The following is a 22,973-nucleotide window of genomic DNA, read 5'->3' on the forward strand; positions in this document are numbered from 1 at the left end:
CATAGTTAATAAGAACAGTTTATTGTTAATTCTGTTGAGTTCAATTTCAGTTTAGGTCAGTGTGCATCTGAATTGAACAAAAACATTCTCAAGTCTTTCTTCATTCGCATTAGAAAAATTTATTTTGGTAATTTTCTCACAGTCATTTTGACAGTTCTGTTTGATGAAAAATTCAACTTTGACTTGGCTTTTTATCATTTTAGGATCACGTAGGAGTGTGCTCAGTAATGGTTGGTGGTTTTTATTTATTTTTTCTTAGCAGAGGATAAATGGAGAGTAGTGTTGAGCAGTCAGGAGTTTCACACCACTTTGTTGTGGAGGCTGGATTGTGTGCCTGCACTGTGTTACCAGCTACACAGCTTCAAAGTTAATGTCGCCAACCTGAAAGGAAAGTTATAGAAATATTATCTTATTTTGAGTAATCTGGTGATATTTACAATATTAATGAGCTAAATTCAATAAGTGAACATTTAAAAAGTTGAAAATAAGAGAAAACCTACAAACCTGAACATGAGGCGGGGCGCTGAGCACGTATGTGACAGCACTGGCAATGTCTTTTGGTTCCAAAGGCTGTCAGAGAAGTGAAAAATGCTTAATAACTTTTATCAGAGTAATCATATTAACAATCTATAAACTGTGAGATTAATAATTATACCTTAAATTCACTGTACATAGCAGCTACTTTTTCAGGTTCATTGCTGTGGAGCCGTGATACAAATTCTGTGTCCACTAAACCAGGAGAGAGGCTCTGTAAAAAACAAAAGAAAAACAAAGGTAAAAGAAGTGTGATTGTGTGTCGACTTCGGAAAGTATTGTAAATGTGTCTCATAGCAGCTGAAATTGGTTTTAAGGGCACTTTTTGGGTTTATCAGTGTTCTTTAAAACCTTACTGTGGCTCGGATATGGGTGTTTTCTGCACGCAGCTCCTGCCTCAGGCCCTCAGTCAGCGCGGTTACAGCGAACTTGGTCGCCATGTAGAAATGTAAATCGGGAACGGGATAGACATGATGTCCACCCACACTACAACAGAAGAACATTTCACTAGGTCAGCATTTACCAACATATTTTTTATCTGATTTCAGGATCACATCTGTGTTTTATCCTTGGAGGAGGAGTCCTCTTTACCAAAGAAATGAAACGAGTGAGCGCCACTGGCATCTTAATAAAATGTCACCCTCTTCCTCCTCATCTCAAACTCATCTACTGAACTGAATTCCAGGATTGAATATACAAAAATGTGCACAAATATGCCTATTTATTCCCAATATTGGGAATAAAGGCAAATCTTTTCATTCTCACTATTGAAATCTCCACAGTTTCCATTCACTTTAGGTTAAGAGTCTTGGCATCATCCTAGACAGCTCACTATCCTATAAATCTCACATTAATGATCTCACTTGTTCTGCCTATTTCCATCTACGCAACACGGACCGATTGTATCCTTCTCTTTCCACCCAGTCTGTATCCTTTCTTGATCATAGTATAGTTACATCCCACACTGTCTATTGTAATTCTCTCTTGCATGGTTTCCCCCAAAAATCCCTCCATAAGCTTCAACTGGTTCAAAACTGCGCTGCCCGCATACCAGCACATCATCCATATCCTTCAGGAATGTCACTGGCTCCCTATGAAATTCTGAATGGCATACAAGTTTCATCTGATTACCTTCAAGACCCTTCATAACCTTGTTCCTCCTTACCTTTCTGACCTGTCAAGCACTACCTCTTCTGCCCGCTCACTTCGATCTTCTTCTTCTATCCAGCTTGCCTTCTTTCCCCCTCAGCACCATGGGAAGCAGAGCTTTTAGCTCTCTGCTCCCAGCCTGTGGAACTTTCTACCTCCAGATATAAGAAACATTGGTTCTCTCCCCCAGTTGAAATCTCAACTTAAAACCTCTCTGTTCAAGTCTGCATGTTCGCTGTGAACTTATTGTTTGTATATTTTATCTTGTTCTTTTGATTGTTCTTTGTTTGCCATTAGTGTTACCAACAGAAGCTCATAATCTCAATCTGAATCTGAGCATGATTATATTCAAAGATATTTGAAAGATGTTTAAATCATCAGACTTCACAGGCATGGCCGTCGTTGATCATCAGCAAATAAAAATGCACCTGTTTATGTTTATGATGTGCCCATCGTCAACATGTCTCTCTTTCATTGACTGATATGCTTCATGCGCGCAGATACTCAATCCAAAAACGTTCACCTGCAAGAGACCGAGAAGAAGAAAAAAAACTTTACATTTAATCATTTCTTCTTGTGCACAAGTGTAAATTAACCCACAGTGTTAATTCTTACTCAGGTGCAACATTAAAAGCACTGATAGGTTACATTTATTATTTTAATGTATTGTTCTGGTGGGACACCCTTGATGTTACTTTGAAAGAAATCACAAACATCGCTGCAGACCAATCCAGGAGATAACACTGAGCTCTTACATCCATCATGTTCTTCCAGCCGCTGGTTTTGCCACTTAGCAGCGGCTCTGGGTGAGCCAAGCCGGCGTTGTTGATGCACACGTCCACGCCTTTGTGCTGCTCTTTGATCGCTGCAAACATGGACAGAATCTCCTCCTCTTTGGTCAAGTCACACTTGAAAGGCACCAAAACACCAGGGTGGCCAGCACTTTGACACTCTGCTGCCAGTTTCTGAAAACAAAAAGCAAAAGATGATACCTTCATAGTCACCATCGCATTCAGATTCTTGTGGTAAAAATACTCTGGTAAAAGTTGAATTATCGATTAAACTCCTTTACTAAGTTAAAAGAGAAAAATTCCAGGCTCTGAAATGAATTCAAAGCATAAAAGTAAGAAGATAGGGACATTTCAATTATTTTGCAAAGGAAACATAACCTTGTACAACTTCAACATAATAGCAGAATTAGACATGGGAATGAAAATAATGAATATATGAGTATAGTCAGGGGCTAAAATGGGATTTGCAGATGTGAGAACCGTAGGATCACTGTAGTGGTTATAAGAGTGTGAGGAAATTAATCAAGAGTCACAATAGGCTCTATTGAGAGATCCAGCAGATTTTTTTCTCTACAGGCTGTGATCAGCTGACCTGTGCTGTGGCTGTTGACCCGAGGTTTACTGCTCTTTGTGGATTTACACAACTCATCAGTATGTAAGTAAGTAAAGTTTATTTATTAAGCGCTTTTCATAGACAGGTAGTCACAAAGCGCTGCACACAGATACGATAAATAGCAAAATGCACAGTATACACAATATAGAGTTTAAATGTAAATTAAAAATATAAAAATGTAAAAAGCATTGGTCAACAGAAAGCTTGTTTAAACAGTAAAGTTTTTAACTGGTTTTTTTTTTTTATGTATGTAAGATATCATGTCTGACTTCTGTCTCCTATACTGCCAACATACTGTTTATAATTTTGTTCATTATGCTGCATAGTACACTACTTGTATCTGGTATTGTGCAGCTCATTTTAACCCATGCATATTGACCAATATGTACAGCATAAATGATTTATTGTAAAACAAAAAGTCTGTCGCTTGACAGCCATTATATGATGTCCACTTGACAGAGCTACATAACTGCATATTTGCATAACATTAAAAAGTCCTTTGCATTAGAGTTTTACATTAAGTGTTTCTCTTCTGAAATCAAGTTTGTTATTTCAGAGCAAACCTGTAATTTCCCCACGTCCCTGTCGCAGCCCACCACTTTCATACCGAGCCGGACCAGCTCCACGGCTACAGCCGCCCCGATCCCAACCGAGGCTCCGGTCACCAGAGCCACTCTGCCCCGCCAGCGCTCCATCACAGACAATTGTAACCAGCTCACGCACCAAAAGTATGAAGAGAGGGACGTGCCAAGATAGATATCCCTGACAGAATTAGTTTCCTCTGCGTCGTGAGCGCTCACCAGGTAGGGAGAACGGATCCAGTTGACTCCACCTCCATTCCAACCAAATTACTTGAAAATAGTAAGTAGTTACTATTACTTCTCCAAGAAGGTTATCCAGTTACTTTACTGATTACGTATTTTTAAAAGTAATTATTTCATTTTAAAAACATGATACACAACCTGAATACGTTATAAAGCAATAGACCTTTCAGCCCAATTAGATTTTTTTCTGCATAATCCATCTAAAATTGGATCACTTGAAAAATCCTCTTTTAAAAATTGGTTTTATTATTTTTAATCTTTTAACTTTATGCACATTGCATCAAGCAAAAAGTGACATAATATGGAACAACCTATGACTTGAAGAAATTTGTGTAACATTTAAACCTATTTTGTGCACATTCAGGCATGTAAAAGAAGCAATTTTTTTGGTGTTTATATTGTTTGTCTGTGATTTGGACAACCAAGCCTGTGCTCTCAACGCAGGGGAAACAAATTCTGCCGGGGACAACTACCTTGACATGACTGCCACAATAAAAACTGAAGTGAGTGAGCTAATTAATTTGTAACATTCTGTATAATATTAAGTATTTGTGACCATTCGGCCTCTGTCAAGGATTTCCTCGCTAAGATTAGAGACAATATGGGAAGAATCAATAATTCCTCAGTCATGCTCTATACAGCAGCAAAGAGACATTTAACTTTCAGGGGGAAATGCTTTTTTAGGATCAGTCCTTCCATTTTGGACAAATGAAAAACTTGTGGAGGTCATCAACATTTCATAGCTCAACAACCAAGAAGGAAAGAAGGCGTGATTTGGTAATACTTTATACCAGAATTGTGACTCGCAAATTAAGAACTTCTGAGGAAGTTGAATTTTTAATCATGAAAGGTTTTGTTTTGTTTTTTTGAGGTTTTTTTGTAAAATAAAAAACTACACCAAACATTGTTATTATATTGGATACAGAAACCCTGTTTTAACAATTAAAACTTTAAACGGCCATTTTTGTGCACCAACTGATAGAAATGAACTTTTACACAGAGTCAGGTTTACAGAGTTATAATGGATGATGAATTGCAACTCACCGGTTTTATAGTAACATATAAACATAAACTGGCTGCCATCCCAGTTTCTTGGTCTCATCTCAGCATGACACAGCAGAAAAAACTTCATTATTATTAATTTTATTATTATTATTGTTATTATTATTTGTGGCAGTATATTAGTAGCAGCAGTTGGAGTATTTTAAATAGGATTTCTCTTTAAAGAACACGTGTGGATAAAAGAAATATCAAGTTTGTTTGTAGACCAACACACATGCTTTCTCTTCTCTGATTGCCTCTGAAAGAAATAGATGTTGTTAGTGTCATCACAATATGTGCTCAGTGCCTCTCTGCATGTTCAGATTTCAGATTTTATCTTGTTTCATGCTTTTTACTGTGGCTTATTGAACTTTCCCTTTAATTGCATTTTAAACACAAGCAGTTTACTCATAATAAGATAACACTGGTATAAACATGGACATACTGATGTATGGAATTTAAACCATGGCTGGTTGTTAATGAAGAGCACAAAATGTCCCAAGAAAACACACCAATGAAGGTCATCACTATTGTGCATTTCACAGCTCTGCTTTTACAGTGGGATGCAAAGGTTTGGGCAACCTTGTTAATAGTCATTATTTTCCTGTATAAATCGTTGGTTGTTACAGTAAAAAAATGTCAGTTAAATATATCATATAGGAGACACACACAGCGATATTGGAGAAGTGAAATGAAGTTTATTGGATTTACAGAAAGTGTGCAATAATTGTTTAAACAAAATCAGGCAGGTGCATAAATTTGGGCACTGCTGTCATTTTCTTGATTCCAAAACCTTTAGAACTAATTATTGGAACTCAAATTGGCTTGGTAAGCTCAGTGACCCCTGACCTACATACACAGGTGAATCCAATAATGAGAAAGAGCATTTAAGGGGGTCAATTGTAAGTTTCCCTCCTCTTTTAATTTTCTCTGAAGAGTAGCAACATGGGGGTCTCAAAACAACTCTCAAATGACCTGAAGACAAAGATTGTTCACCATCATGGTTTAGGGGAAAGATACAGAAAGCTGTCTCACAGATTTAAGCTGTCTGTTTCCACAGTTAGGAACAAACAGAGCCGCTTGGGGTATGCTAAAGCACATTTGGACAAGTCAGCTTCATTGTGGAATAAGGTGCTGTGGACTGATGAAACAAAAATTGAGTTATTTGGGCATAACAAGGGGTGTTATGCATGGAGGAAAAAGAACACGGCATTCCAAGAAAAACACCTGCTACCTACAGTAAAATATGGTGGTGGTTCCATCATGCTGTGGGGCTGTGTAGCCAGTGCAGGGACTGGGAATCTTGTCAAAGTTGAGGGACACATGGATTCCACTCAGTATCAGCAGATTCTGGAGACCAATGTCCAGGTATCAGTGACAAAGCTGAAGCTGCGGTGGGTCTGGATCTTTCAACAAGACAACGACCCGAAACACTGCTCAAAATCCACTAAGGCATTCATGCAGAGGAACAAGTACAATGTTCTGGAATGGCCATCTCAGTCCCCAGACCTAAATATTATTGAAAATCTGTGGTGTGAGTTAAAGAGAGCTGTCCTTGCTCAGAAGCCATCAAACCTGAATGAACTAGAGATGTTTTGTAAAGAGGAATGGTCCAAAATACCTTCAACTACAATCCAGACTCTCACTGGAACCTACAGGAAGCGTTTAGAGGCTGTAACTTCTGCAAAAGGCGGATCTACTAAATATTGATTTCATTTCTTTTTTTTTTTTTGTGGTGCCCAAATTTATGCACCTGCCTGATTTTGTTTAAACAATTATTGCACACTTTCTGTAAATCCAGTAAACTTCATTTCACTTCTCAAATGTCACTGTGTGTGTCTCCTATATGATATATTTAACTGACATTTTTTATTGTAACAACCAACGATTTATACAGGAAAATAATGACTATTAACAAGGTTGCCCAAACTTTTGCATCCTACTGTTCTTCCTTTGCAATATTAATCACTAGAGGTCATAGTCAGGGCTGGACTGGGACAAAAAAAATGTATGGTTTCTATACATTTTACGTCAGATAAAAACTTTGGTCGTAAGATTCAGAAAGTGTACTTTATTGATCCCCGTGTGGAAATTCCTCTCTGCCTTTAACCCATTCACTCAGTGAAGCAGTGGGCAGCCATTGGGCACCCAGGGAGCAGTGTGTAGGGATGGTATCTTGCTCAGCTGTTCAGGGGAATCGAACCCCCGACCTTCCGATCATGGGGCCACCACTCTACCTACTGAGCTATCCCTGCCCCAGATTCAGATAACTATTTAATAAGAGCTAGATGTTTTAAATGAGAATAAGAAAGAAAAGTATTTCTTTGTGCCCCCCTTTCCCTGTTAATGCCCTACCTGGCCCCCTGGCAAAACTTTGCTAGAGCCACCCCTGCACAGTTACCAGCTGTAAGCTACTTAGAAAAGGATCCTGGTGTTATGTGTCTCTCAGAAACAGTTCAGCTCTGATTCAGTAAGGACATCTCCTGGTTTCATCTTCATGTTTCCCTCTCACCAGGATATCCAAACCGACATCATGACCAGCAGCTTTTACAGCTGTGGCGCCAGCAAACATTAGCTGATACTAGAAAGTAATATTAAATAAATTCTAACAACAGCTGATCTTAAACTTGCTGCTGTTGTTTAGCACGACATCCGCCGGTTTCCGCTTTCTGGCGCAAAGTGGGAGATAAACAAGCAAGAGAGAAAAGCCGATCAGCTGATCATTGGTCAGTTTCATGATTGAAGTAGCAACAACAGAGAGAGGGGGAGAGAATGAGAGGAGAAGAGGCAACTGTGCAGCTTAACGACAGAATAACTCCAGCTTTGTGTCTTTTTCTATTGTAGCTGAAGTCTGGGACAAACTGTTCCTTTTCAGCTCAACACAAAATTTTCTCTGAATGCGGGACGATTTAATTTTTACAGGACGGTTGGCAACTCTACTAACTAACCTTATGAATAAAATAAAGTTCACTATCAGTAAATGGTAAATGGTAAATGGCCTGCATTTGTATAGCGCTTTTCTAGTCCCTAAGGACCCCAAAGCGCTTCACACTACATTCAGTCATTCACCCATTCACACACTGGCGATGGCAAGCTACATCAGTAACATCATAGCACCCACCCAGCTGTATAGAAACTCTGTCATGCTAGCTAGTACGCAGTACGAGTTATTGTCACTGACTGTAAAAAGTCAGCAGAACGAAAATAAACTCCACCTAAACTTGGTTTATATCTGACCCAGACTGACTGCAGGTCATAACTTCTTACTCTAAGTTCAGTTCACCTGACACTTGTCTCTCCTTCTCCTGCCTCCCCTTCCCTCATCCACATGCTGGCCTCTGTGGAAGCTCCGCCATAGCCGCCACCAAACAACTGAGTTATTTTTACACATCGACCAGCATCTGGCCAATGCACCACCTTTCATTGTTTCTACCGTTACAAAAAAATAAAAAGAAAAGAAAAGAAAAAAATCACCGGCCCATAAAAATGAAAAATCACCATCGGCCTGATGCCAAATGCCCGGTATGCCTGATGGCCAGTCCAGCTATGGTCATAGTACAGTCCTGGCCAATGTTCCCTCTAAGCTGCGTGCGTGCGCAATTGTGCACTGCTGGCACGGTCTCTGCGCACAGAAAATCTGCGTTGTGCACCAAAAAAAAAATCTGAACTTAAAACAAATACTTTAACAATTCTGTTTTGCAGTGTTAGTCAGAAAGTGACTGGCTGATCCCGTATGGGATTAGAACGATGCCACCTTATCCCATAGTCCAGCCAATGATGCGATTCACATTCATATATATACGCAGCTAATGAACGTCATTGACAGGCTATGACAGCGTCCTTATGTGACGACACCGGTGTTTTAGCTAGCAAAGCAGCGTGGCTGATGTGGAGTGAAGCCACGTTAATGACAACCTGTACAACCATTGGAGATGTGAGCAGGACAGACGGAACAACTGACAGAAAAAGTGTGAACTTTATACCAGTTTTTAAATTGTGTTGATAGGCCAAGTAAAACTGGAGTTATGATAAAAAAATATATGCAATGTTTGGTTTTCTTCCTGAATTGACTATGTGCACGAGACAATGCTAACTTCCTGGTTTGAGACCGGATGTGGGGTAGTGCATTTCCGGTAGCTTTACTTTGCGGTCAATCGCTACTGCAAAGATATACTCCAAAATCATGTCCAAAACTCGAAAACGGAAAGTTACAAAGAGGAGAAGGTGGGAACACTCACCGCTGTTGTGTCATAAAAAATCTAATGATCAATTTTGACGTTTAAAGCCTTTAGATCGATCAGTTGTTTACATCACTCAACACAAGCAGAACTGCATTACTGCAGCAGAAGACACATCGTCCACATTCAGAAGCACATCTCTGTATAGTCACTGGTCTTATGATTTAAACAGGCAAATGTTCAGCATTCAAACTACAGCTGAAGAATAGTCAAACCAGATGTTTCCCCCGTTATGTCGATATCAGCTAGTCAAGTACACGCCTACACGGCATGTTAACAAACCGTGAAAAAAGCCACACAAAAAATGAATGATTGCTGGTAACGGTTTCTATACATTAGTATTTATGAAGGGTATGTTGTGACTTACCTTCAAAATTACAGCGGTCCCTCGCTGTAACGCGGTTCACCTTTCACCTCGCTGTTTCACGGATTTTTTTAGTGCAAGTTTGCATGCTTTTTTTTTTTACATCACATTTTGTCCTGTGTCCTGATCGCTGCAGACGATCTCCTCCGTGACGTCTCTCCTGTACAGTACAGAATCGCTGCATTGATCGCTAGCAGTGTGACTCTGAGGTGCAGTACTGTATGTCCACCATGTCCACCAAACGTTTTGCACTGTCAAAAAATAAAATTGGCTACTTGATTTCACCTATTGCTGGTTATTTTTAGAACATAACACCCACGATAAACGAGGGACAGCTGAGAAATATAACATTTGAATCCCTTTTCTCTTTTGCTCTGAGGCGCAGGGGAAAAATATCGACAAGTCGATGAACATCATTTACAGATATATTGGGTAAATGCCCAAGACATCTATAGAAATGTAAATCGCCACTTGATTCATTTGCTTAACTTGTTTTGGACCGTAAACCAGGCGCGAATAGGACACCGGAAGCAAAGCTCCCCACAGGAGTTTCCGCACCGGAAGTAGCATATGCTAACGTGCACATAGTCAATACTATCGTTGTTTATATTTACTGCGGGAAGAAACAGTAAAAACTGTGTTTTATAAAGAAAACCTCAAAAGCACTCTCCGCCTGTGAGCAAAAACAACACCAAAAAAAAACCCCTATTGCTATTGGTCGAAAAATGTACCATGTCGACCAATCAAAAAATGATAAAGCAACATGGCATTTAGTTGTTTAGGAAGGGGGAAGTTTTAGGAGTGACAGCGGTGTTTTGAGACGTGAGAGATTTGCGACGTTTAGCGCAAATCTTGTGTAGTTAGTGTGTAGTGTAGTCAATAGTTTTGTTTTGTGTGTCAGAACAATGAGGCGACTGCTGAATGTTACAGGTGTTACAGGAGTGATACATCTCCTGTTGTCAGGCCTGCAGGTATCAGGCTGTTGTTCTCTTTTATCTCATAGTGGACAGAAATTATTTTTTGGAGTGACACAAATAATTTGTGTGGCATCAGATTTAATGCAGAACAGCTGATTGTTCTGTAAATAGTTTGAAATGTTTATTTAAAAAAATAAATTGTCCAACATTTAATTGTTAATTGTCCAACATTGGTCATTATATACTGTATTTTGCAGACAGAGTTACAGGACTCTCTCCCAGAACACAGACCCATACTCATAATTCAAGTCAGAGCTTTATAAAAAAAAAAAAAAAAGTTTTGTTTTCAAAATTGGAATTCAAGTTATTTTTACTTCCAAAAGTGTTAACATACTACACAGGTCATGAACAAGATTTTTTTTTTTTTAATTTTCATTGTAAGTGGGCTAAAGCAGTTAATTAATAGTAGTCTAACATAAATGTAAATGCTGTAATTTGATTATTTTAATAAACCTTGGATGGATTCGATGCTGGCATAACCACAGTGCACACGTCTAATGTTGCTCACAGTGGTCCAAGGGACCGCTCAGGGAGTTTGTGTGGTCGCTCAGACACATGAAAAATTAGAGGGAACATTGGTCATGGCCAGAATCTATTGCTCTTTGGTCAAGTCACACTTGAAAGGGACCAAAACACCAAGGTGGCCAGAACTTTGACACTGCTGCCAGTTTTTTAAGTCAAACTTATGTTTTCTTGGTAGTCAAAGTTTTATATTGACATGATAGCTCCTTTAAAAGCTTACTCTCTCAGATACCTGCGTTTGTTTATTTACACCAAATGTATTGTTTATTAGAGCCAAAAATGAACACTAGCAAACAGTTCTCTATTGCATCCTTGACAATGGAGCATTGTGCTTGCGGAGCAGTGTCAAAGTGTCAAGACAGTCAGCAATTTGGTGAGTGCTTGTAGACATATTTGCATCATCCACACAAACTCCCGGAGAGTGTAGAAATCTGCTACCATACAAAGGAACCACACAGAGGTTTTAGTACAGCACCATATACCTCCTTGCCACGAATTTTACCTAGTGACTGCCAACAACTTCCAGCAACCATTCACCAACTGGTTGGAGAACATACATTGGTAAGTGACCTTTGTTCATCAGTCTTTAGGCCCTTATGACTTGTACGGTTGCTCCATGACACCCCCCCCCCCCCCCCCCCCCCCCCAAACCAGCTAAGGTTCTAACCTGCTGAAATGAACATCTGCTTAACAGTAAAAACACTCTTAGAGCTTAAATACTATCCAGCAACTGAGATCTGTTACAATAAGAAGGAAGCTGTCATTAATTAAAGTGTTTTCATGGGCATTCCTTGCTGGCCAGTAGGACGCTTGTAAAAAGGTACCACAGGGACCTTTGATAAGAAGACAATTAGACAGAAAACAGCTGGATGAGTTTCCTTTATTTTATCCTTCTGTGAATTGATTACAATCTGACAGTGTTGAGAAGTAAGGAGAGCCGGTCACACTACTTTGATGTAAAGATTGGGATGGGTCTCAAGGCCAAGTTGCATGACACCTGCTACAGACTTTCAAGCAAAATCTCCCCAATCTGAAAGAAAAGATAGATGAATGTTATCTTATGACTAAACTGCTGATATTTAAAATGGAAAATAGAAAAGTTCAAAAGGTCACAAAAAAGAGGAAAATGAGAGAAAATCTCAAACCTGAACATGAGGAGGGGCACTGAGCACATATGTGACGGCATGGACGAGGTCTTTTGCTTCCAGAGACTATCAAAGAAGTGAAAAGTGCTTAATGAAATTTTAATAGTAATCATATCAACAATACTGTAGCGATTGTAGGAAATGAAGGAATAATGATTTTACCTTATAATCAGTGTATACTGCAGCTGCTTTATCAGAATTATCTCTGTAGAGGCGTGACACAAATTCTGTCTCCACAAAGCCAGGAGAAATGCTCTGCAAAATGACATTATTAATGAGGATTCTTCAAGAAGTACTCTGTGTGCATCTCATAACAGCTGACATTAGTGTTAAAGGTACTTTGGAGCTGGTTACAGTGTCTTTCAAAAGCTTACTGTGGCCCGGATATGAGTGTTTTCTGCACGCAGCTCCTTCCTCAGGCCCTCAGTCAGCGCAGTTACAGCATACTTGGTGGCGGTGTAGAAATGTCCGTCAGCATTAGGAAACACTTGATGGCCGCACACACTGCAACAGAGGATATTTACAAGTGTTATAACAACAATGGCAACAGTTTCTATATCGTTTAACATCCACCTGTTTTCTTTTGCTTATCTAATTCAGGGTCCAGGAGCCTCGGGTACAGCACAGACAGGTCCCAAGTCTGTCACAGGACACAGAGACACAGACACAGTTCAACTAAACTAACCCAACTTACTGCATGTCTTTGGACTATGTGGGAAGGTGAGAACTCCTGCAGACACAGGGAGAAGATGCAAACTACACAGAGAAAGACACTGGCCAGATGCTGGATTTGTGAGATAAGTTGTGAGATAACAGTGTTAACCACTGCATCACTATGCTGTTGTGCTGTAATTTAAAGGTTTCTATATAATGTATAACCAGGAAGGTACTTGTGTTTTGAGATTTAAAAAAAAGCAAAACATTTCTCGGTTCTGGCAATTAGATTTGGTTTCATTTTTCTTGATGATTTTCATAGTAAACTCAAAAATCTTTTAGTTCTGAACTGCTAGCTGGCCAATGAAAGCAATATGAAGATGTCCCTTTTGGTTCTAATATATTGTTATTGACACAGCAGTCTGGTATTTATTTTTATTGGACCTACCAGTAATAAAAACACTCATTGGCTATAGTAGGGTTCTTAAAGGGGGAGATACAATGTGTGCTGTGAGAAAAGTCCATTGTGCAGAGTTGCCAAAAGAATGACTGAATTATAAGATGTTTGTGTAAACTGCACAAGCATACCCATCACTGTCCATCAGTAAAATAAAACTGCACCTGTTTATGTTTATGATGTGCCCATCGTCCACATTTCTCTCTTTCATTGACTGATAAGCTTCACGTGCACAGATACACAGTGCAAGAACGTTCACCTGTAAGAAACCAGCAGTGAAATAAACGGTAAAACAAATATATGTAATCAATGCATCAAAATGATACTTTTCCTTGTTGCTATTTGCACTCAAGATGAACAAATTCTTTTAATTCAATTCAATTTTATTTATACAGAACGAAATCGCAACAACAGTCGCCTTAAGGTGCTTTATATTTTAAGGTAGACCCTAATACATACAGAGAAAAAACCCCAACAATACAATGACCCCCTATGATCAAGCAAAGTGGTGACAGTGGGAAGGAAAAACTCCCTTCTAACAGGAAGAAACCTCCACCAGATCCAGGCTCAGGGACCGCGACCAGGTGGGGTGAGAGAAGGAAAACAGGATAAAAGACATGCTGTGGAAGAGAGCAGCTTACACCTGTTGCAGGATAGCTAAGGGAGGATTCAGAGTCACCTGATCCAGCCCTAACTATATGCTTTAGCAAAAAGGAGTTTTAAGCCTAATCTTAAAAGTAGAGATAGTGTCTGTCTCCCATATTCCACAGAAGAAAGGCCTGAAAACTGAAGGCTCCCATTCACCTTTTAAATACTCTAGGAACCACAAGTAAGCCTGTGGTCTGAGAGCGAAGTGCTCTAATGCAAGGATACAATACTATGACATCATTAAGATAAGATGGGGCCTGATTATTTAAGACCTTGTATGTGAGGAGCAGGATTTTTTAATTCAATTCTGGATTTAACAGGGAGCCAATGAAGGGAAGCCAGTATAGGAGAAATATGCTCTCTCTTTTAGTCCCTGTCAGTACTCTTGCTGCAGCAGTTTAGATTAACTGAAGGCTTTTCAGGAAGTTTTTAGGACTTCCTGATAATAATGAATTACACTAATCCAGCCTAAAAGTAATAAATGCATCAACTAGTTTTTCAGCATCACTCTGAGACAGGATATTTCTAATTTTAGAGATACTGTGCAAATGGAAAAAAAGCAGTCCTACATATTTGTTTAAAATGTACATTAAGGGCCCTCAGAGGTCCTTAGGGACATTTATTGTCTTTTGCATTTTTAATTTTAAACCATTTTCACTGTGTTGAGTGGAATATAGCCAAATTTGTCAAAGAATTTTCTTTTTAATTATATTTTATAATTGTGGTGTAAATTCATTGAATTAGCCTAAAATGGCTAAGCTACAGAAATGCATCCACCTTAGTCCCTTTGGACAAAAATGTCCACATTGAAACCCATTATAAACGCTATTTTTCACGCCAGAAAAATTACGGTCAAAGGGATCGTCAGGTTTCCAGCTTAGGTTTCGTTTTGGACTACAGGCCTTAGAGTTGTAATTTTTTTATTTGTCCACCGGGTGGCGCCCTTGCTTCACATTTGACCTCTGCTGGAAAACAGCGGGCTGCTTGGACAGACCTGCCGGAAATGAAGCCTCATCTCCGGCGTGCAGCAGCGGCTTCGCCCGCTGATCGGGCGGGACCATTTTTTGGTCCCTAGGACCATGAGAGGGTGCATTTTTTTTTTTAGTCAACAGGAAATGACGTATTTGTTGTCACGTGGTATCGGGCGTGTGTGCTGGAAAAAGGGGTCCCCGGTGATCGTGCCCCGGTAATCGTCGCGACTTACCCCGGCAAGATGCACTTATTTCGGCCTAGAGGAGGAGCATTTGCCGCCTGGAGACCATTTTCTGGTCCTGAAAAAAAAAATAAAAGGCGATCGAAATGAATGTTGGTGCCAATCTTTAGTCCATCTAAAGGCCTAATTATAATAACAATTGAATATTACCTCAAATGTTTTTTTTGGAAAATATTCAAGTTTTATGTTTTTTGGGGCAAAAAAAGCAGTGCGCTCATGTGACGAAACCGGGATATAAAGGGTTAAAATCCGCGAAATGTAATTAAAACTTGACATGAATATTTCAAGGAGAAGTAGTTTTAAAAGACTGACCAATTTAAAGTGAAAAAAAATTAATATTTAATATTTTTATTGCACATTTTGGGGAATGGACATAGGCTTAAAGGTGGATGCATTTTTTTTTTTAATGTGCTCCTGCAAAAAAAATAATGGCAGGTCAAAATGAATTTTGGTGCCAATCTTTGGACCATCTAAAGGCCTAATTATAATAACAATCAAATATTACTTCAAATGTTTTTTTTGGAAAATATTTAGTTTTTTTGTTTTTTGGGCTAAAAAAAACAGGGCGCTCGTGTAATACAACTGGGATTTAAAGGGTTAAAACAACGAAAATATAATTAAAACTTTATATGAATATTTCAGGGAGAAGTAGTTTTAAAAGACTGACCAATTTAAAGTGGAAAAAAATATTAATACATAAGATTTTTATTGCACTTTTTGGGGAATGGACATTTATGTCCATTAGGGACCAAGGTGGATGTCTTTTTTAGGGATCTCCAAGTTAAGGGAAATATCCTAGTTAAAAATGACTCCACGGTTCCTCACAGTGTTACTGGAGGCCAAAGCAATGCCATCCAGAGTAAGTATCTGGTTAGATACCACATTTCTAGGAATTTTAGGGCCGAGTACAATAACCTCAGTTTTTTGTGAATTTAGAAACAGAAAATTGGAGGTCATCCAGGTCTGTATGCCTTTAAGACATTTTTCTAACACACATCAAACTAATTGGTGTGTTATCTGGCTTCATGCATAGATAAAGTTGGGTGTCATCTGCATAGCAGTGAAAATTCATCCTATGCCTTCTGATGATACTGCCTAAGGGAAGCATGTAAACTGTTCCTGGCACAGAAACTACAGAACAATTGGATGCTATTTGATCGATATGATACATGCCACTTCAGTGCAGTACCTGTAATACCTACAGCATGTTCTAATCGCTCTAATAGAATATTATGGTCAACATTATCGAACGCTGAGGTCTAGCAGGATAAGCTAGACTGACTACTGTCAGGGGTCAAGAAGATCATTTGTAAAATTCACTAAAAGTGAGTTAGCAAATGGCTGCAATCACAGCATTGTAAAATTGGTTCAGCGATGGTCTTTGTTCAGCGGTTGTTGATCTTTGGTCATGCCAGTTTGGATAGTAATAATCCAGGAGCTGACCTCACAGCCCATTTTTTTCATTCAGTGGGCTGGTTTCAGTCATTGTGCAAAGGTACTGTTTATGAGGTTGGGTCATCTGAAACTGAAGATGTCACTTGGATGAGTGACGAAACGTTTCTCCCACTGAGATGCTACGTCCAGATGATCAGAATCAATTTTTTGGGACTTATCTAAAGGCGTTTCTGTATTTTGCTGAGCTCTGAAACCTGATTGAAACTCTTCAAATAAGCCATTTGTCTGCATATGATCTATTAGCTGTTTGACAATTTTTGAAATGAAAGGTTAGAAATTGGCCTATAAACATCTAAAACCACAGGGTCAAGAGATGGCTTTTTAAGTAACGGCTTTTTAAGTTTAACTACTGCCAGCTTGAAGGCCTGAAGTACATAGGCAACAGTCTTTCAGCAGTCTTGTAAGAATGGGGTCTATAAGACATGTTGATGGTTTGGAGGAAGTAATTACTTATGTTAACTCAGAAAGGTCAATTGGAAAAAAAGACTAAATAAATACAAATGGTACTCAAAGTATGTGTAGATAATGTTAGATCTGTGAGATCATTATGAGTAATTTTTTCTCTAATTGTTAAAATTTGATTTGTGAATAAATTCATTAAGTCATTCCTAGTTGACGTTAAAGGAATACTTTGCTCAACGGTGCTTTTCGTCAATTTTTTCACCTTTTGAGGGAAGCCAATTGAATCTAATAAAATATTAAATACCACGTTGATTGAGACTGTCATTTGTAACATTTACATGGATATCACCCATAATAATTATTTTATTTGAACAGAGCACTAAATCAGTTAAAAACTCAGAAAAATCAGACAGAAACTCTGTGTAAGGCCCAGGTGGACGATAGAAGATAACAAATACAACTGTTTTTTTGAGTTTTACAGCTGAGGTGGACAAGGCTAAGCATCAGGCTTTCAAATGAGTTAAAAGTATGTCTTGGTCTTTGGTTAATTAATAAGCTGGTGTGGAAAATTGCAGGCATACCTTCCCCCAGCCTGTGCCTCGAGGATTTTGATGGTAAATGAGACTCAGGAGTGTTGATTCATTTAAACTAACATAATCATCCTGCTGTAACCAGGTTTCTGTAAGGCAGAGTAAATCGATTTGTTGATCAATTATTAGTTCATGTACTAACAGAGACTCGGAAGAGAGAGACCTAATGTTTATGTTTTACTCTTCGGTGCTCATGAGGATACTGTATTGTTCTTTCTTTGTGACTTTTTTAACATTTAAGTCGATTTTTGTTGATTTTTAATATTTTACTGAATTTGCATTTACCCTTAGCCAACATGTCTTAAAACAGAATCGCCAATTCCTAGAGTCTGATCTCCTGCGAGTGTGTCATTGAGTGGGGAAAAGTAGTTAGCCACATGAACAGGTTGGTAGTGTACCGGGGGCTATGATACCTCCTCCCCGTCATCCAGCCATCCTGTTTCCCCAGCTACTCGACAGTCTGCCGGGGGACACCTAATGGGGCCTGCGCTACCTTCTACCTTCGGCTGCACTGACTACAGGAGGCTGGCTAGCTAGAGAGTTTTCAAGGATGCAAAACCGAGTCTCGAATTCAATATCATTAAAATAAAAAATTTAAAAACTAAGCTAAGCTAGTGAATCCCTAAAGACACAGTGAGTGAATACAGAGACATAATTTAGCGAGTAAATACAGTTTTTATTACAACACATATGCTACACAAAAACATCACTGTGTGTTGCAACAGGAGGTGATACTCTACGCAGAGAGAGCGAACACCAAGTGAAAGCCTTTAGCCAGTTTTGCATAATATTTTATCTTTCTCATCTATTGTGATTGTGTATTTATTTTAACCAGATGGGGATTTTCATAGTTTGACATTTTAACACACTATTTATCCAACTTTTTGTATAAATAAAAGACATCTATCTCATTCTAAAAAATGATGATGACTCAATTTATCATTTCATTAGAATACAGTATTCTGCTGGGAAACCACTCCTGTGAATGCTTTCATATGTAGCACACAACAACATATAACATATGTTATCAATATTATATTGCATACCAACCAGGAATATTTTCTTTCTAAAATAACTCTGAGTTCTTACATCCCACATGTTTTTCCAGCCACTGGTTTTGCCATTTAGCAGCGCCTCTGGATGAGCCAAGCCAGCGTTATTGATGCACACGTCCACGCCTTTGTGCTGCTCTTTGATCGTGGCGAACATGGACAGAATCTCCTCCTCTTTGGTCAAGTCACACTTGAAAGGCACCAAAACACCAGGGTGACCGGCGCTCTGACACTCTGCTGCCAGTTTCTGAAAACAAAAAGGAAAAGACGATACCTTGATAATCACCTTTGCATTCAGATTCTTGTGGTAAAAATACTCTGGTAAAAGTTGAATTATGGATTAAACTTCTTTACTAAGATAAAAGATACATTTTCCAGACTCTGAAATGAATTCAAAGCAAAAAAGTAAGAAGATAAGGAGTTTTCAATTATTTTACAAAGGAAACCCAACCTCATACAACTTTAACATAATAGCAAAATTAGTCATGGAAATGAAAACTTAATTTAAACATAAACTCTAATGAACACCTGAACGATAGTGAGAACACAAGCATAGACAAACAAATGAACTTATAGCTCTATTTGCTGCAGCCTACATTGTAGATGGATGAGTCTGCCTCTACATCTAAACAGAATATACATATACTAATTTAATAATATGAATACAATACATCATTATATAATTATTATTAATATACTATATGAGTATAGTCAGGGGCTAAAATGGGATTTGCAGATTTGAGAACCCTAAGATCACTGTAGTGGTTATAGCAGTGTGTGGAAAGGAATCAGGAGTCACAATAGGCTCTATTGAGAGCTCCAGCAGATTTGTCTACAGGCTGTGATCAGCTGACCTGTGCTGTGGCTGTTTACCCGAGGTATACTGCTCTTTGTGGATTTACACAACTCATCAGTATGTAAGTTATCATGTCTGACTTCCGTCTCCTATACTGCCAAGTGCCAACATACTGTTTATACCATTTTTTTTATTTTACTGCATAGTACACAGCTTGGATCTGGTATTGTGCAGCTTATTTTAAACCATGCATATAGACCAATATATACAGCATAAATGATTTACTGTAAAACAAACAGTGTAACGGCGGATATGTAAAGCTAGCTCAACAACACGTAATATAACTATTCTGTAAAATAGTCAGATGTCAGATGTCTATTCATATTAATGTACAGAATTCACCTGCTTGCTACTACTACTGCACATTCACCCAATGTATATACTATATGTTCTCCCCCCCATTTTTGCACATGTCGAGGAGCGTGTCAGGCTACATTTCACTGTGTGTTATACAGTGAAATGTAGCCTGACACGGGTTACAAGTATAAGTATAACTTATACTTGTATAACTATGCATGTGACAAATAAAGAACCTTGAACCTTGAACGTTTGTGCTTTTATTTTGGTAACTTCCTGTGTGACCGAAAGTGAATGTTGTAACGGTAACTAGCTTGATGTACAAAAAAGACGCAAGAAAACGGTAAACTACTGCTAACAGAGAAAACTGCCAAAAAGTGATTTGCCTGCCAAAAAGTGATTTCCAATGTTTCCGTGTATTTTTTATGTGTAATATCTTTACGTATGTTGGTAAATAGACTTCGGTGAACAGCGTTTACAAAGGGGTTATATATAGAATTAAAAGATTATCTGTTTTTTCAAGTATCTTTATAACTCTGTGTTATTGTACTCACATTATAACCAATCCGGTCCTTTTTCCCCACTTACAATATTTTTACAGAACTATTGTAATATTTGCTGCCATTTCTGCTGTCTTACTCTTACAAAAGACATTTTTAATGTTAATGAGATTTTTTTTAACTGCATAAATAAAGGTTCTATAAAAGTCGCTGCCAAAAACTGATTGCGGCTTCTACCTTGTTACACGAATGTTGTTTGTGGCTCAATATGACTTTGTGTCATCCATGAGGGATGCATTTGACATATGTTTCACATATTATAGGCCAACAAGTTACTTATAGCAGTTTAAATACGAGCAATCAGTTTTTGGCAAATACCGGAAATCAGTTTTTGGCCGACAATCACTTTTTGGCACAACACCGGCATAACATAACTCTTCCGAAATCGAGTTTGTTATTTCAGAGCAAACCTGTATTTTCCCCACGTCCCTGGCGCAGCCCACCACTTTCATACCGAGCCGGACCAGCTCCACGGCTACAGCCGCCCCGATCCCGACCGAGGCTCCGGTCACCAGAGCCACTCTGCCCCGCCAGCGCTCCATCAAAGACAGCCCTAACCAGCTCACGCACCAAAAGTTTGAAGAGAGGGACGTGCCAAGATAGATATCCCCGACAGAATTAGTTTCCTCTGCGTCGGGAGCGCGCACTAGGTAGGGAGAACGGATCCCGTTGACTTCGCCTCCATTCCAACCAACTAGACGTAGAAACAGTGACGAACTATCAAAAACCTAAAGACGAGTGTACATTACCGTTCAGTTTGTGGGTTTCAACTGAAAATGATACGTTTATTGTTCTCATGTGTTATCAGCAGTGTTGGTCAAGTTACTTGAAAATAGTAAGTAGTTACTAATTACTGATTACTTATTTTTAAAAGTAATTAGTTACTTTGTTACTTACCGGTAGTTAGAATTAGGTTAGGGTAGAAACAAATTTCCATAAACGATCCATATAAAATAAAATAAAACTACACTAAGCATTGTTACATTATTATACTGATAAAAATGAACTTTGACACAGAGTCATGTGTACAGAGTTATAATGGATGATGAATTGCAATTCGGTTATAGAGTAACATAAACTGGCTGCTCGCCTAGTTTCTTGGTGTCATCTCAGCATGACACAGCAGAAAAAACCTCATTATCATTAACTTTATTTATTATTATTTGTGGCAGTAGTATTAGTTGCAGCAGTTGGAGTATTTTAAATTGGATTTCTCTTTTAGGAACAGTTGTGGAGAAATGACAGACATGCTTTCTCTTCTCTGATAGCTTCTAGAAAAAACAGATGTTGCCAGTGCCATCATAATATGTGCTCAGCGCCTCTCTGCATTTTCAGAGTCGTGATTTTCTCTTATTTCATTGAACTTTCCTTTTAATTGCATTTTAAACACAAACACTTTACTCATATTAAGATAACACTGATATAAACATGGCAATACTGATGTATGGAATTTAAACCATGGCTGGTTCTTCGTGAAGAGCACAAAATGTCCCAAGAAAACATACCTCTGAAGATCATCACTATTTTGCATTTCAAAGCTCTGCTTTTACTTCCATTACAATATTAGCCACTACAGGTCATAGTACAGTCGTGGCCAGAATCTACTGCTCTTTGGTCAAGTCACACTTGAAAGGGACCAAAACACCAGGGTGGCCAGCACTTTGACACTCTGCTGCCAGTTTTTGAAACCAAACTTATATGATTTCTTGGTAGGCTAAGTTTTGTATTGACAACTCCTTTAAAAGTGTACTCTCTCAGATACCTGCATTTAATTATTTACAACAAATGTATTATTTATTACAACCACAATTAACACTAGCAAACAGTTCTCTATTGCATCCTTGACAACGGAGCATTGTGCTTGCTGAGCAGTGTCAAATTGTCAAGACACTCAGCGATTTGGTGAGTGTTTTCAGAAATATTTGCATCATCCACACAAACTGTTGGAGAGTGCAGAAATCTGCTACCGTACAAAGGAACCACAACAGAGTTTTTAGTACAGCACAATATACCTCCTTGCCCCGAATTTTACCTAGTGACTGCCAAAAACTTCCAGCAACCATTCACCAACTGGTTGGAGAACATAGATTAATGAACAAAGGCCACTTACCAGTCTCTAGGGCATAGTTAATAAGAACAGTTTATTGTTAATTCTGTTGAGTTCAATTTCAGTTTAGGTCAGTGTGCATCTGAATTGAACAAAAACATTCTCAAGTCTTTCTTCATTCGCATTAGAAAAATTTATTTTGGTAATTTTCTCACAGTCATTTTGACAGTTCTGTTTGATGAAAAATTCAACTTTGACTTGGCTTTTTATCATTTTAGGATCACGTAGGAGTGTGCTCAGTAATGGTTGGTGGTTTTTATTTATTTTTTCTTAGCAGAGGATAAATGGAGAGCAGTGTTGAGCAGTCAGGAGTTTCACACCACTTTGTTGTGGAGGCTGGATTGTGTGCCTGCACTGTGTTACCAGCTACACAGCTTCAAAGTTAATGTCGCCAACCTGAAAGGAAAGTTATAGAAATATTATCTTATTTTGAGTAATCTGGTGATATTTACAATATTAATGAGCTAAATTCAATAAGTGAACA

At 38.6% G+C, this 22,973-nt stretch overlaps 3 protein-coding genes and 2 long non-coding RNA genes across 11 annotated transcripts in view; 2 read left to right on the forward strand and 3 right to left on the reverse strand.

The window, feature by feature from the left end:
* On the reverse strand, window positions 1-8,391 carry LOC101483095 (dehydrogenase/reductase SDR family member 11). Of its 2 annotated transcripts, none has more exons than XM_076873316.1 (7): window positions 8,236-8,391; window positions 2,439-2,648; window positions 2,112-2,206; window positions 891-1,020; window positions 656-748; window positions 505-570; window positions 1-381 (listed from the first exon to the last, which is right to left on the reverse strand). In XM_076873316.1, exons 1-7 carry the CDS (start codon window positions 8,374-8,376, stop codon window positions 352-354), a joined length of 765 nt encoding a protein of 254 aa, XP_076729431.1. In that variant the 5' UTR covers window positions 8,377-8,391; the 3' UTR covers window positions 1-351. The 2 variants fall into 2 exon arrangements, with proteins under 2 accessions (XP_076729431.1, XP_014262724.3); XM_014407238.4 differs by lacking the exon at window positions 8,236-8,391 and adding an exon at window positions 3,651-3,798.
* LOC143412487 (uncharacterized) lies at window positions 922-13,486 on the forward strand. 6 transcript variants are annotated; one of them, XR_013092993.1, is made up of 5 exons: window positions 922-1,045; window positions 3,051-3,133; window positions 3,644-3,948; window positions 4,356-4,414; window positions 12,799-13,486. It is a non-coding gene; the product is annotated as an uncharacterized LOC143412487 (long non-coding RNA). The 6 variants fall into 6 exon arrangements; XR_013092997.1 differs by having other exon boundaries at window positions 3,051-3,129; XR_013092994.1 differs by lacking the exon at window positions 922-1,045 and adding an exon at window positions 1,050-1,141.
* Window positions 11,918-21,334, reverse strand: LOC106674540 (dehydrogenase/reductase SDR family member 11). The gene is made up of 8 exons (XM_023152199.3): window positions 21,280-21,334; window positions 20,793-21,076; window positions 18,707-18,916; window positions 13,474-13,568; window positions 12,573-12,702; window positions 12,361-12,453; window positions 12,199-12,264; window positions 11,918-12,083 (listed from the first exon to the last, which is right to left on the reverse strand). Exons 1-8 carry the CDS (start codon window positions 21,317-21,319, stop codon window positions 12,054-12,056), a joined length of 948 nt encoding a protein of 315 aa, XP_023007967.2. The 5' UTR covers window positions 21,320-21,334; the 3' UTR covers window positions 11,918-12,053.
* The window catches only part of LOC112435915 (uncharacterized), a 20,211-nt gene continuing 18,252 nt past the window's right edge, over window positions 21,015-22,973 (forward strand). The window contains exon 1 of the long non-coding RNA XR_013092988.1: window positions 21,015-21,032. This is a non-coding gene — a long non-coding RNA (uncharacterized LOC112435915). The remainder of the gene's footprint in view (window positions 21,033-22,973) is intronic.
* Window positions 22,600-22,973, reverse strand: part of LOC112435947 (dehydrogenase/reductase SDR family member 11-like) — a 3,702-nt gene continuing 3,328 nt past the window's right edge. Inside the window, exon 7 of the mRNA XM_024805054.2 lies at window positions 22,600-22,885. Coding sequence (XP_024660822.2) covers window positions 22,856-22,885 — 30 coding nt within the window. The 3' untranslated portion in view covers window positions 22,600-22,855. The remainder of the gene's footprint in view (window positions 22,886-22,973) is intronic.

Source organism: Maylandia zebra, linkage group LG14 (assembly GCF_041146795.1).
Source record: "Maylandia zebra isolate NMK-2024a linkage group LG14, Mzebra_GT3a, whole genome shotgun sequence".
NCBI lineage: Eukaryota > Metazoa > Chordata > Actinopteri > Cichliformes > Cichlidae > Maylandia > Maylandia zebra.

What these genes read in the sequence shown, in the direction of transcription:
- LOC101483095 (XM_076873316.1), bottom strand. Translation starts at nt 8,376, where the DNA reads ATGAAAGGTGGTGCATTGGCCAGATGCTGGTCGATGTGTAAAAATAAC. An exon ending in GAAGGAGAGACAAGTGTCAG is followed by an intron (nt 2,649 to 8,235) that starts GTGAACTGAACT and finishes TTTTGTTTTCAG; the next exon opens with AAACTGGCAGCAGAGTGTCA. An exon ending in CTATGTACAGTGAATTTAAG is followed by an intron (nt 571 to 655) that starts GTATAATTATTA and finishes CTTCTCTGACAG; the next exon opens with CCTTTGGAACCAAAAGACAT.
- LOC106674540 (XM_023152199.3), bottom strand. Translation starts at nt 21,319, where the DNA reads ATGGAAATTTGTTTCTACCCTAACCTAATTCTAACTACCG. An exon ending in GCTGGAAAAACATGTGGGAT is followed by an intron (nt 13,569 to 18,706) that starts GTAAGAACTCAG and finishes GGTTTCTTACAG; the next exon opens with GTGAACGTTCTTGCACTGTG. An exon ending in ACACTCATATCCGGGCCACA is followed by an intron (nt 12,454 to 12,572) that starts GTAAGCTTTTGA and finishes GTCATTTTGCAG; the next exon opens with AGCATTTCTCCTGGCTTTGT.